The 14,428-nt window shown below is 37.2% G+C and overlaps 1 protein-coding gene across 1 annotated transcript in view; it reads right to left on the bottom strand.

The window, feature by feature from the left end:
* Positions 1-3,114: 3,114 nt before the first annotated feature.
* Positions 3,115-14,428, bottom strand: part of TRAPPC8 (trafficking protein particle complex 8) — a gene marked incomplete at both ends in the record, with an annotated part of 40,099 nt that continues 28,785 nt past the window's right edge. The window contains 9 exons of the mRNA XM_009696025.1: positions 3,115-3,216; positions 3,791-3,976; positions 5,687-5,727; positions 5,819-5,887; positions 6,757-6,853; positions 8,169-8,316; positions 11,359-11,801; positions 12,633-12,790; positions 13,897-14,023. Coding sequence (XP_009694327.1) covers positions 3,115-3,216; positions 3,791-3,976; positions 5,687-5,727; positions 5,819-5,887; positions 6,757-6,853; positions 8,169-8,316; positions 11,359-11,801; positions 12,633-12,790; positions 13,897-14,023 — 1,371 coding nt within the window. The remainder of the gene's footprint in view (positions 3,217-3,790; positions 3,977-5,686; positions 5,728-5,818; positions 5,888-6,756; positions 6,854-8,168; positions 8,317-11,358; positions 11,802-12,632; positions 12,791-13,896; positions 14,024-14,428) is intronic.

Here is a 14,428-nt window from a genome sequence, read left to right as displayed (position 1 = left end):
TGTATGCATTACATGTTCCACAATGAACCAAGCAGAAGTAACCACCTGTCCTTGCAACTCAGCCAGCAGTCTAACATCTTAGCTTAAACATGGGATAAAGATGACTTTGTATCAGTGCACCCAGCTACCAATCCACCAGCAACTGCTGGAAGAACTTGAGAAATACAACAGTGCCAATGAACAGAGATCTACTGCTCTTCTACTACAGCGCTTTACTGCAGCTTTGTTTCCCTGAACAGTTCTAGACACTTCTATAAATCCAAACTAAATCCTTAAAAGCTGGCAAAGAATTAGTCTGAGATATACAATAATTGACAAGGCAGCAGATGCCAACTAGTACATAGGATTCAACCAAAATATAAAGCAAGCCATGCTGATTTGTTCAATGTAGTTATTTGATGAATTCAGCTAAGATTTGAGTCATTTCTCAGAGGGCTAAAAAAATAAAGGGGATGCAGAGAAATCTTCTTTGTGTTTTCTCCGTGTCTATTGTGAGACTTCTTGGTTGGGAATGGCTGTATTGCCAGGTAGACACAAAAATTCTTTGGGTGGCTACAACAGCATGAAGCAGAAGAGGTTCAAGTCAAGAAGAAAGTCATTGAAGAGCAACAAATAGAACACAGCAAGAAATGCAGGGAGAGGACTCTTGCATCTTAGGTGACACCCTGTTCAGAATTTGCAAATAAATTTTTTTTTTTAGATCTGAGCAGCCCTTTATTATTTAAGGACTGGCAACCAACATGCATTGGTTAAAAGCACGCATCTCCATCTCCCTCTGCTGTCTAGAGCACAAAAAACAACTAACTTCTATATTGTCAGCACAAGACATTCAGGAACTGTCTAGAGTTTCCAACCTGTTTATGACTTAGAGAATAAATACAGATTTACAAGACAAACTATTTGAATGTTACACTGTAAGTCTCAAAACTACATACTGAAAATGTTAAGTTAGAGGTAATATTTGGGTTTGGGATGTTCTCCCCCTCCAGTTTGTCACTGCTTGTGTAACTTTAATGCAAGAGCAAGATAATTAAAGACAACAAGCAATCCTTAATAGATTAAGAACATTGTTTTCTCTACCTAACCTCATTTAATCCTATTTTGGAGGTTCTTTTAATTCTTAAACGTGGAGTGAATGAAGTAAACTGCTGCAAAGTCTCAAATCACTTAATTTGTTATACCTCACCTCCCACCTCAGAAGCGTTTACTCTCCTCACAGAGCGTATGAATTTTCTCAATCCTTAGCAGTCCTGAGATTACAGGCTCTTAAAATCCAAGTTAAATCTGGGCTTTAGTTACCATGAGGACACAGAATTTACACATTTATTAAAAGCCACCTTCATTACTCTTATACCAGATTTCAATTGCATCACATTGCAGATGCATTTTTGCTTCCAACCAAGGTACAGAATGCTTCAAAGGAAGCGTGTTCCCTATGCTGAAGAAAGTTAATACAATAATCAATGTAGCATTTATTTGAATGCAGTTGTAATAATAATAACTGATGAGAAAGACTATAAGACAAAGACTACTAATATAGTAGCATGTATTCCTCAAAACAATTTGGGTGCATCTGGATCCTCCTTGTTGCTGGTGGCAGAATTCATTTGTTTTAGTTTGAAACCGAATTTAATGCAGTCAACTAGAGTTCCAGTGCAGTCAACAAGAAACGTGGATTTCTGCCCTTAGCATGTTCAGACGTTTATTTTAGGATGCAGATGTGGTTCATTCCTACTACTTCTCCTCCCACCCATTTGCTAGAACCAGACCTCAATGAGATCAGAAGTCTACAGTGTTTTCTCTCCTAACTTTAGATGTCTACAGTGTGATCTACTGTTCTACACACACCTTAAGACAGGAAAGATAGTATTAGAGTGGGCAGTTGTCATTAGACTAATACAGCCTAGTATTGCTCAGCAGAGCTCCAGTCCCCATGTGCAAAGGCTTTTTCTGGGGTGGAGGGGTGTTAAGTGAAAAAATCGTGTTCAGGTATTTTAACTTAAATTTTCCTATTTTTCAGTACCAATGAACAACAGCCAGTTGAGCTCAAACAACATGCCCCTTTCAACCTATTCTCATCTATTTCATAGTGCAAAGAACTAAACAGAAAAATCATCTTAATGATGTAAAAATCCTTAAATGCTTATGAAGCAAAGCCAAGTACACAGCTTCAGAGTAATTCACTACTTACGTTATAGCATAATATTTCTAGAAAAGACACATTTATCCTATATTGTTTTCTTGACAAACTTAATGTATAGTACTATTTGCTGCAACTTTGAGTAAGAGCTCACTAAAAGCTCTATCCGATGTTTGCAACATTGGTAAAAATATAAGGAGAATGGCACCAAAGCAAGAAGTAACAGTAACGTACAGTCAGCAGAGGCCTAAACAAGTACAAGACTTGTTTATTCTTTTTTCTTTTGCACATTAGTCGTCTTCACACACATAAATTGCAACTAGTATAGACGTTTTTACAGAAACTTATCTATAGTTTCCATAGCTGTTACTGATTCATGTACCAGGAGACATCCACCAGTTTCTTACAGTTGTTATTTTCTTTGAACAATCAAACAGGCTATAAAACTTCAAAATGAAATAATATGCTATTAATTGATCACTTCCCGTGGAGCTTTCAATGTCTTCTTAACTGCTCCAGTATTTCTGCTGTTCTAACATTTTACACCACAGGTCTTCACTTAAAAGTTGTGCATAGTAGTAGAATTTATAAAATTCATTTTGTAACACTCAAAAATAATTTCACCATTTAACTATTAACCTTGTTATGAACTAATCATTAACTTTGACTTAACACCATTAATAAGGTCCTAGTTCTACCCTGAAATACCACAGAACAGTTTACTGCAACAACTGCATAGCAGTATACTTACTTGTATATTGCTTTTCTCATCTTTAAACTGAGCCTAGCTATTTCAATATAGATGACTAATCAAAGTTGAAGTGAGCCAGTCTGAATTATTTATAGTAATAACACATTATCTGACATTAGATTCTACAAAAGCACTCAAACTGATTCCACTTATTTACAAGAAAACACATCAAGTCTATTTTGGCAAAGAAGCAACCGTAAAGGAAAATTTCACACTAGATTACCTGCTTTTGAGGAAATGAAAAAGCCTCCTTCCCAACCGTATTAAGGGCAACGTGATGCTGGCCCTCCAAAATAAGCTGCTTGTTGTCCTCCACAACATACGCCTACAGAATATAATACAAAGTCATTAGCAGACCAAAAACTATCATAAGCTTCACAATGCACAATTACTGACTTTACCCCTGACTTAAGTGGAAAACATTATACTGTTCAAAACCTGAAGGCTAGCATGACATATATTTATTTTTTGTGTATGCTTTTAATTTTGCAAGCATAGACAACTGCTGAAGTTTAGACTGCCAATTTTCACTACTGAATACTTGCATTCTGGTAAAGAAGATCCTCCTCTTCAAATCAGACTGAGTCACTTTTACAGTTCTATGGTAAAAGTAAGCATTAAAAAATCTCCTGGTTTAAGATTTCAGAATTTTCTCTTTTAAGAGAACTGGGTGCATCCAGAATAATGTTAAGACCATTTAAGCATACTTATTACAGTAACAGCTATTAAGATCATCTTTGCTTCTTGACACCATTTTAGTTCATTAGCTTGTTTCCAGAGAAAATTTCACTCATAAATTTTGTATGAGTATGCCTGAAAGTTCAGGATGCCATATTACATTATTTTCTAACAGTCATATTTGATGGCCAAATTACCACAAAGGCCACAGCCACACATACCTTCCACAGTACAACAATGTTCAAATCGACTTCACTGCATCTTTGTATCAATCCGACTGTCTCATCAAATGATTGTTTCGCAGCCCTTTGAGATGCATGAGTATGGGATTGCACATGTGTTCTTTTAAATTCAGAGGATAAGCTTTGAAAAAAAAAGTCTGCACAAGGACTGGCTGAACTTATTATCTGCAAGAAAAAAAATGCAAGAAAAAGTGCTCTCAGAACAGGATGCAAGCTGACACAAGTTACTCTACAGGGTCATCGTCTGTAATATTTCAGTTCCATTCTCTTGCTTTGTTTCCTTTTGCAAACCTACAGGATGCCACACATCGTGGTTTCCATGCTTGCCCTCTCAGAGATCAGCCCCACCTAAGGAGCTACGGTAACAGAGGAAAACAGAACTATAGATTATTGGCCTCAAACTACAAATACCAAACTTGGAAATAATGGCTTTGATTATTATCAGCAGACAGCCTACTGTGATATATTAAGTGTAGTGGAGACAGCTGAAGTGTCCAACCAACTCAAACTCACTCGTGTCCAAGACATTATTGCTTGTTAGTATTTTCCTCAGGTTGGCTAGCATTATTTATCAGTTACACACATACATTTTGCTAGCAATAGTAAAGATAATAGATTGCACAACATATTCCCCATGTATAAGTGGCAGAGCCAGAAGTACTATGCTGTTTGTCAAGTTTGCCACCATTTGTGCTGAGCTTTTCCAACACTGAAAGCTTGATAAGGAACCGGTGGTTTTAAGACCAACAGCAATAATACTTGGAGACAGCAGGTTAATAAGAAACTTTAGCTTCCTAAGCCCTCCGTTTCATAAATGTTAGCCTTTCCAGAATATGCTGTTGCAGAGCTGCTAATTGTTGCATTAGCAGAATACTCATGCCCAGGGAGACAATCTGCTTCTGGAGTAACTGTCCTGAAGGGAGGTCCCCATCCTCTCAGAGAACATTTCTTAAAAGAAAGTTGAAGTTCATGCAGCTCATCCAACTTTAAAAGAGCAGAGAGTGATCATCTACCTCAGATTTTTGCTCCTAACTTCAATTTATATGCCTACAAAATAAAATGGCAGCGTAGGCTTTCTTTGGTTTTTAAAAGTTGGATACATATATGGAAAATGTACACTTAGCATAAAATAAGCAATATGACATCCAGCTAATTAAGCCCACTACGTTAATGTAGATTTCTGATCTGATGCAAGTGGTCTACTTCCCTCAGGTTTTGGAAAGGCATTCGCTGTACCAAGATCATTTGCTAAAAGCATTCTTCTTCAGACAATATCTGTATGCTTCAAAAGATTAAAAGACCATGGTAGTCTAGAATCTTAAACTTTTTTTTTAAATCAAGGAAACAGACTCCTTGGACTGCAAACTACTAATGTAGTTTTGAAATTCTAGTACCTACATCCATCAGAGGTTTCCAGATTATTTTTAGAATAAACTGTAAGTAGAATTTTTAACTTATCTTAGTAAAAATATAATTAAGAAAAAACAATAGAACAAGAATCTGATATCCACAGATCTCCACTAGAAAACTAGAGAGATAGGAAATATTCAAAAGAACTGCTTGGAAGTTGAAAAGGAAGGAAAAAAGTTAGCAAAAAAGCTAGAATCACAATGCGCTCCCAAAGTAGTTCAGCTGTGGAGTTGGGAACTCAAAAGTTCCTGACTATTCACTAGCCTATGTCACTTTACCTTCTCTTTGTAAAAATGAGAGCTGATCTAGAAGACCAATAGCTTGTGATGTCCAAAACTCAACTTCCCAACTATGAAAGCACTATTCCCATTTTTAAATTTTAAAAAAGGGCTTTCACTGGGACACTTGCACATGACAGGGATACCTTGCATAAGACAAAATATGCAGTTGTACCAGTTCACCTACCTGTTCATTTCCAAAGACAATGTCTGCAAATGTGTAATTTTCTAAAGGACAAAAAGAGAAAGCATTGTTTCAGCATACAGCATCCAAATAGCATTGTCTTCAAAAAGTTACCACATTCAGGAAAGAACCTACCTTCTGAGTTTTTGCATCTAACTGCTTTAAAGCATAACTTCGCTCGTTCTCTGCTAGCAAGTTTAGCATCTGAAAGAAAAAGGTTGCAAGATTTTTTTTTTCCCCCCTCAACATAATCAGAGTCCCTTCTCATTAGCCAAAAGTGAGCCTTCAAACTTCACAAGTAAGAAACACATTGATGATACTCAAGCATAACTAATCAAGCACAGCAACTGCATGGTAGTAAAGAGGCAGCATCTTCTGCTGACCCCTTCCATCTACTTCTAGAGGAGGAAGTGAGCCACAATGCATAAAGGAGACACAGAGAAAGAAGGAAGGAATAGAAGACGAAAGATTCAGTTTATCAGACTGGTACATCCTCAATATTAATATACGAGGCATACATGTCCAGACTAATTTTTAAGTATGTAAAATGTCAGCATACAAGTAAAGATAACATTTGTTAGATACAATAACAGAACTTCTTTTTTTTGGCCTGGGATAGTTAGCTTTTTCAAAAATTAGCAGATTGTATTAGCTAAGGCTGGATACAGCACTAGCAATTCTGGTATATTTCTAATAACTGAATAGTGCACTTGTCAAATACTCTCTTCCTCAGTTAAATTTAACACTGATATAAATAACTAAAAGTAAAGGAACATTGAAACATATTTCTTGTGAGGCAAGTTATCAGCCAACCCTGACAGATTTCTCTACATCACAGAAAGAGTCTACCTGTAAGACAAGTCTGTTTTTAAAGTTAATGAAGTCTGAAAGTTATCTGTCAATATACTTTTCTTAAACACTAAGAAGGGGTGCAGCATGTTTGAAAGAGAAATAAAGTTCTTAGAAATTAATTATTCTGAAAGTCAAATTCAACTCCTTGTAAGATCCTTTTTAACTGTTCTTATCAGGCAGAAGCTAAGACTTGCCATCCTTTTGGCAATAAAGATACACACCTTTGTCTTCAGAAATGTTTACAGATTTTTGAAGCTTCCAGTGCTTGCTGTTACTTGAAACTTGCACTATGTGAAATTCTTTAACACCAGTCTCACTCTAAGGAAGAAACAAAAATTATGTCAAATAAGATCAATCACAATTGTGATGTTCTACATCGCATAGTAAGTGTTCATTGCAAGGCTGCACTGTTAGAATCTTAATTTAATTCATTATTCACACCATCCATAATACAGTACTAAGGAGAGACAAGAAGAGAGTTAAGACTCATTGTAATGTAAAACAATGCCAATCCACAGCAACTTCAAATTCCAGCAAACAAAGCCACACTAAGAGGAAACAAAGATCCCCCAGAAAATTACCCGCATGCTAGTATTTTTAGATTAAAACAACTATAGGAAAACCTAGGCTTTTAACTCCAGTGCAGAACACTGTCCACAAGGCCACTTAGTTTCTAAGATTACTTTAGGAACATTGTTAGGTCATAAATCCCAGAAATTCAAGAATCTTATTTTTTTTTATATATACACAATGAAAAGTAGTTTTTGGGGTTGTTTCCTTTCTTGGACAGAGTGAGGTGGTAGTGGAAAATTAAGTCTCACACAATGTTATCTGTTAAATTGTTAAGTACTTTATAAAAACATTCCTTTCTCCTTAAAGGAAGAAAGGACAATATTCACTTCAGTAGCTGAAGAAAAAACAGCATGTACACACCTTTAAAACAAAATGACAAATCAGCTCAGTGATTCCACTACCAGCTAAGTGTCTAGGAATTCTATGAACAGAGGATTCAATTACCTTACTTTGTGGCTGAAAAAGTGGGAGCAGCTTTACCGAAAAAATGAGTAAATTTAAATCAGCATGGTATGAAAAACTGAACTATTTTCATCTGCTTTGCTAAGTCAACAGATCACAAAAGACATATCTAGATTTGGATTATATTTGCAAAAATGTCTTTTTAGAGTTTGGTACTAAATGTAAACACAGAAGCTTCCTTCAAGTTGGAGCTTGAATTTTGACTTCACATTACCACTATATCTACCAGTGTTTTCACTGAAAGTTTGCGGAGGGCATAGGTTGTCTCATTGAGAACTATCTTGAAAGTTGTGATCATCAAGAACATTCACGAATTTGGAATAAATCTTCCTAAAAGATTCCAAACTACAGTACTCGAATTTGCTTAGGATAGATATTATAGCAGACTTCCAGAGAGTTAAGATATAACTTAACGTTAGTACTCTCTTTCCAACAGTAACTAGAAAGATCAAATATGCAAGGTTTACTTGGTGTTTGCAAAGTGGTTGTAAAAAAAAAAACAACACACACACACCCCTTTTATTTAAATCTTGGTTCTACTGGTGACACACATCTGCTAAGGTTTAGAACAGTGTTATTATTAAAAATAAGAACTTACAGTATTGATATTTTCTACATCCACAAACACCAACATATTGTCCCCTCTGCCTTCTTCATCTTCAAGTGCATTACTTCTGCAGACAGTAGCTCGAATATGTAGAGACCGGCTAGTACAAATAACTGCAGTGTGCCTTAATACCCTATGACTAGGAAGGGGGGCAGGGAGAGAAAAAAAAAAGACATTCTGAACAACCAGGACTGCTGTCCAGAACCTTTCATCAAGAAGTTTAGCTTTTATGCTTTTGTCATCTCTATTAAGGCCATTAGACAATTTATTCCTTTCAACCACCAGAGAGACTTTTCTTTTTAGCTTCATATCAAAACTACTACTTCTAACAATCATGCTGTATGGGTAGGTGCTGTTCAAATATGCAGTTTCTAAGCCAGTTTGAAATACTGGAGAAAAAGGTTCCTATGTTATCATGACGAAAAATACATCAGCAAAATTTCAGATGCAAGACAACTGGCAGAGTGAAAGCCAACAGGCATGTATTAGCACAGAGATACCATTAAGCTACTTAGTGCACCACATGCTTTGGAAAATAAGTGGTTTTGAGTAAATAAACCACAGGAGGCCCACTAGTCACATCTCCTGCATAAACGTTTACCAAAAAGCATTTAGACAGAATACCACTGCATTCAACAAATTCCCCTGAACCAAGAATCTTAAAAGTTTCCTTCTGGAACCATCACTACTCTTCCTTTTTCCTTACATGCTCAACCTCCAGGCCAGCAAGTCCTTTTACAAAGTTATCTTCCTATTTTTCTGAAGATGAGTAACCTTCTGTTCTTGGACACCACCAAAACACAGGAGCTTTTCCCACATAAAAGCTTTGTGTTACCACAACTTCCACTTAGAAACATTAGAGGCACACAAAAATTTTTATGTATTACCTATTAAATACGCTGAAACATCATATGATACTCATTCCGGGAGGCGAAATCAGTGGTTTCCTAAACTCTAATTCACAAATGTCACAATCTATCGAATAAACTTAACAGTTTTGGAGTTAATCTTGACATATACAGATGTCTGTATAGCTTTCCAGGGGCACAAATTAAATAATTGTTTTAAAATTTAAAAGCTATGCTCAGTCTACAAATAGTACTGTTAAACAAGATTACATCACTTAAGTTCCCCTGGAAACTTCAATACAGTATGTAACAAATACATTCCCTAAACAACCATCTTCAATCTTTGTCTGAAAAACCTCAATTTCTGAATACTATGAACTCAGAGGAGAAATAGGTTCTGTTCTTAAAAAAAAAAAAAGGAGGAAAAAACCTGCATTGTAGAGGGACAAATTCCCTGTTCCTACAGACTAGCTTAAAGCCAAATGAAAAGTTACCACTGGCACTGCAGAAGCTACAGAAAAATCTGAACAAAGGGTGCATTTTCACGACTTCGTTTGATTTCAAGAATACATTGCTGATCCACACTCTTGACCATCTTCAACTCACTCTGCTTTGGTTTACATTACAGAGCAGTCTCACAGCACATGAACTTGGTTTCTTTCTCAGAATTGGCCTGGAAAACAAGCTCCAGCCACAAGCAGACATTCAGTCCATGTGACTAGAGCTCATCTGCAGTAGCTGCTAGTCATCTGATGCTGCTCCCCCACCATCACCCTGAATATGTATAGTATAGAGACCAGGTGTGCTGGTTGTGGCTGAGATGATTTTCTTCATAGTAGCTAGTATGAGGCTACGTTTTGGATTTGTGCTGGAACAGTGTTGATAACACAGGGATGTGTTCATTACTGCTGACCTCAACTGACCAGAGGGATATTCCATACCATAGGACGTCATGCACAGCACAAAAAGCTGGGGGAAGAAGGAAAGAAGGGGGGGACGTTCAGAGAGATGGCATTTGTCTTCCTAAGTCACCATTATGTGTGATGGAGCCCTGCTCTCCTGGAGATGGCTGAACACCTGCCTGCTCATGGGAAGCAGTGAATGAATTCCTTGTTTTGCTTTGCTTGCATGTACAGCTTTTGCTTTACCTATTAAACTGCCGCCATCTCAACCCATGAGTCTTCTCACTTTTACCTTTCCAATTCTCTCCCCCATCCCACCAGTGGGAAGTGAATGAGCACCAGGTCCCCAGCCCTGATTACTCCTAGATCCACTCCTCCTAGTCTGCACTGCTTCTGAAGGCAGGCAGAGAAACATTCTCCAGACAAACAAATCCAGCACACACAGCTCCATTACAAATTTCTCTCGCAGAAAACGAAATGGTAACATTTATTAAGTCTGTGGCCAGTATTCTTAGTGGGCTAAAACCTAAATCTAGATAAAGCCTATTGCAACTTTTTCTCAGGTCTAGCTATGAGCTCTAACAGCTGTAAGGTAGCAATGTAAGAATAGTATTTGCAGAAGAGTGAAAGAGAGGGGTAAAAAAAAAAAAAGAGACAGCCTTAATCTCTGAATTTGGTTGTTCGCTAGATTGCTACACTTAGGCTTCCTGAAGGCTGATCTCTTCACTTTCTGAACAAAGGCCTATTCACCCCAGAACCTCTGAAGAACAGGTTTCTCAAAGTTACCTCCTGAGTTTTCTTAGCCTCAGACATGGGTGGGACTTAGGAATAAGTGTCAAAAAAAGTCAGCTTTCTACCTTTCAAGTAAGGTCAAAGAAAGCACTATTTGTTAGCTTGTGGTGTCAAACTTGACTGTCCACTGCCTCAAGATGGTCCAAAAAGGAACTATACAACAGCACGCAAGTCAAACTTGGTATTTAACTCCTCCAAAGAGAACAACTTTCACCGTAATACAATTATTAACAACATTTTAACTAAGAAGAAAATCTTTTGTTCAAAGTAGACAAGTTTTTGTTTTATAATATACAGAAACAAATTAAGTCATGATTTTTTCCACCATGCCTCAGAAAGACATGCTTCCAGAGAAACTAAATACGAACAGATTTTGTATTAACAGCATTCCATTAACCTTCCTTCTCTTAAATTATTTTAATAATTGCCACTTTCATGGTAAGTAGTGTAGGCTTTATAATTTCCTATGAAAAATTAGATCATATGGTAGGAAAACAATTATCGTTTGGAATAGCAGATAACAGGCCACTTTTACATCATCACAGCAATTGAGAGAAATTAAGTAAGATTTACCTTTATACTTACAATGTTTATAATGTGTCTAACAAGTATGACAGAAAAAAGCAGATTAAAACTTACCACATTTTTGAGTGTCTTTTAATACTTTCATAGTAAAACAAAAAGTTAATTTCATGAACACCTTCTTCATCTGGTCCCCGTAACCACATTGGCAGTTGCACTGAAGCCCCAGGAAGAAGAACAGCATCAGGAAGTGGGACATGTATTACTTCAGGCTGCCCTCCTGTGCCAATCCCAAAGTCTACAGAAGAAGCTGAAGATAGCAGTGCCATACGCACAGAGGTAGGATCTGTCACAACAGTCTTGTAAGCACTACAGTTTTCAGAAGCCGAAGGGCTTAGTGGCGTTAGAACAGCAGTATTTCCCCCAAAAGTAAAAAATTCTGGATGCTTGGACACAACCTTCAGTGCAGTAAGAGGACACTTGCTCACGTTCACAAATTCTACATATGCTTTTCTGATTTCTCCACAGAGAAGCCCTGTAGGAAAATTTATAAAGAACACCTGTATGGGAGAGAACAGGAAAAAAGAAAAACCTGAGCATTGAGTCAAGTTATGAACACATATGAAAACAAGAAACATCTTCAAACTATATTGCTCTCTACAGCTTCCTGAGGAGGGGAAGCTGAGAGGGAACTGCTGATCTCTTCTCCCTGGTACCCGGTGATAGAATACATAGGAATGGTTCAAAGCTGCATCAGGGGAGGTTTAGACTGGGCATTAGGAAGTATTTCTTTACCGAGAGGGTGGTCAAACACTGGAACAGGCTTCCTAGAGAGGTGTTCAATGCCCCAAGCCTGTCAGTGTTTCAGAGGCATCTGGACAATGCCCTTAATATTATGCTTTAACTTTTGGTCCACCCTGAAGCAGTTAGGCAGTAGGACTGGATGACCATTGTAGGTCCCTTCCAGCTGAAACAGTCTATTATATAGAATGTTGTCATTAACCAATTAGACCATTTTAATAACCCTAGTAAGGAAAACCACTGTAAACCACTGTTTTTCAATTAACCAACTTGAAGAACTATTCTAGATGAATGCCAAGTAAACAGAAAAATGCTTCTTTTCCTATTCCCCCTCACCTTGAAATTTGGCTACAAAAGCTGTTGCTAACTAGAGTTCTAAAGGGAATATAACAAATGCAGAAGGGTATTAATTTGGAGGCTTCAAGTTTCACTTGAAAAAGATCAACACAAGTTTGGCACTGACAGATCAGAAATTAACTGGAATGATCTAGGCATTAACAGAGTCTAAGACTTCATCATCAGAATTACATTTATAAGCTCTGGATTCAGCTATCTGCTCAAAACTGCCAACAGAAAGTATAGCTACATACCTCCAACAAAGGCATTTCTTCTGTAATAACGGGATCTAAACGTCGATCAGGTCCATATTTAATAGACGTTTTTTCCTCTTTTGTGTTATTAAGTCGAGGCCCTTGGATTTCTAAATCTTGTCGTCCTCGTACAGATAACCCATTGGAGACAAACTTTCCTGAAACAATTTTTTAAAAGCCTTATATTATTTTTTTTTTTTTAATTTTTTTTTTAAAGAGTAATCCCTAACTTTTTTCTGAGAAGTGATCCAAAGATCCCTATCCAAACTCAAAAATCATTTTGATTGTTCTGTTATTGGGCACATGCAGTGTTCACTGGTTAAGCAACATCACTGACAAAGAACTACCCAACATTTACTGTCACACATAATGCATTGCTGTTGCAAGTTCAGCCAGCCAGTTATTTGTTGCTGTGGACTTACTGTGCCCTTTAATAGTTTGACTACAACTGGGGGGAGGTGGGGAGTGGGCAGCCCAGAGCACAAAGGTGACGTATTTATTTCCCTTCCCAATTTCTGCCAAGCTAGAAAAGTCACCTAAAACATTTTTATTTCCTTCAAAGACAGGCCACCACTCTCCAAATGTGTTTTTTATTCCAAAGGTTCCCAGTTCACAGATAGCTAAACAAGCTTCACTATTTCTTTTAGACACATTCAAACATGTGCTCTAATCTCCATTTCCTCCAACAACTAAATTTTCCCTGTGAAAGAGTTTCAGATGAATGACTCAACCAAACAGATCAAGTAACATGCAATTAATAAGCCATTTATATGTTAATATAAAGGAAACAGAACCAAAATAAAGTCAAGACGCTAAAAAAAATAATTTTATCAGCTGGATTTAAATTTGAGAATCGATGTAAAGAACGTCAGTGCAACATTTAGACAAAAGTTGAAAGCTAACAAAGTTAAGACTCAGAAGAAAAATGAATGGCAAAAGAGTTGATGAAAGTTGTTACAGATTTAACATGGCACAGATTGAATACTTCAATTTTTACTTTTTTAATGGTTTCAGAATTTCCAGATTTAAAAGGAACAGTAAGTATGGGTTTGGCAGAGGTTACTTCCTTTCTCATGGGATTCCTACAGGGGCCAATTCATTCTTTTCCTGTTTCAGTTGTTTCCCTTGTTTCTCTATCCCTACCTGAAGGAAGAACTTGCATCATGGTAGTCAAACAGTAAACACTAGAATTTAGTTCTACTCTGCAGAAGCTACATCTTCCCCTTCCAGAGACACACACAACTTATGGGAATAACACACTTACCTGTCTGTAATCCAATAGAAGGATCTATCCCATCTAATGTCACAGTACCCTGAACAGTGCCAAGATTATAAACGACTCCCAGAATATGTAGCTCCCCTGTTTGATGGGGAAAGAGCTTTAGTCTTGCCTGTGGAGATATGTTAAATTTTTGTTGTTGTTGCTACTAGAAAAAAGTATTATTACATTTAAACGTCCAATGACTAAAGACACTCAGTTATATTTACTTTATAGTTGTCAGATGTAACTGCATACAATAACTACAGGTCATTTACTGGATTCAAAATTTCATGTACACAGAATTTACCAAAACACTCCACAGCTGAGAGATGCTCATTACTTTAGGAAAGAATCCTAAACTGTAATAAAAATTAACTTTAATAGAGGCAGAATCACAGAATGGTTGAAGTTGGAAAGGACCTCTGGAGGTCATCTTGTCCAACTCGCCTGCTCAAGCAGGGCCACCTACAGCCAGCTGCCCAGTACCATGTCCAAATAGCTTTTAAGATCTCCAAGGATGGAGACTCCAAAATCT

This window comes from Cariama cristata, unplaced genomic scaffold, assembly GCF_000690535.1.
Source record: "Cariama cristata isolate BGI_N322 unplaced genomic scaffold, ASM69053v1 scaffold13752, whole genome shotgun sequence".
NCBI classification, from domain to species: Eukaryota; Metazoa; Chordata; class Aves; order Cariamiformes; family Cariamidae; genus Cariama; species Cariama cristata.
Note: the sequence above shows the minus strand (reverse complement) of the source record. Positions and strands in the feature narration are given on the sequence as shown.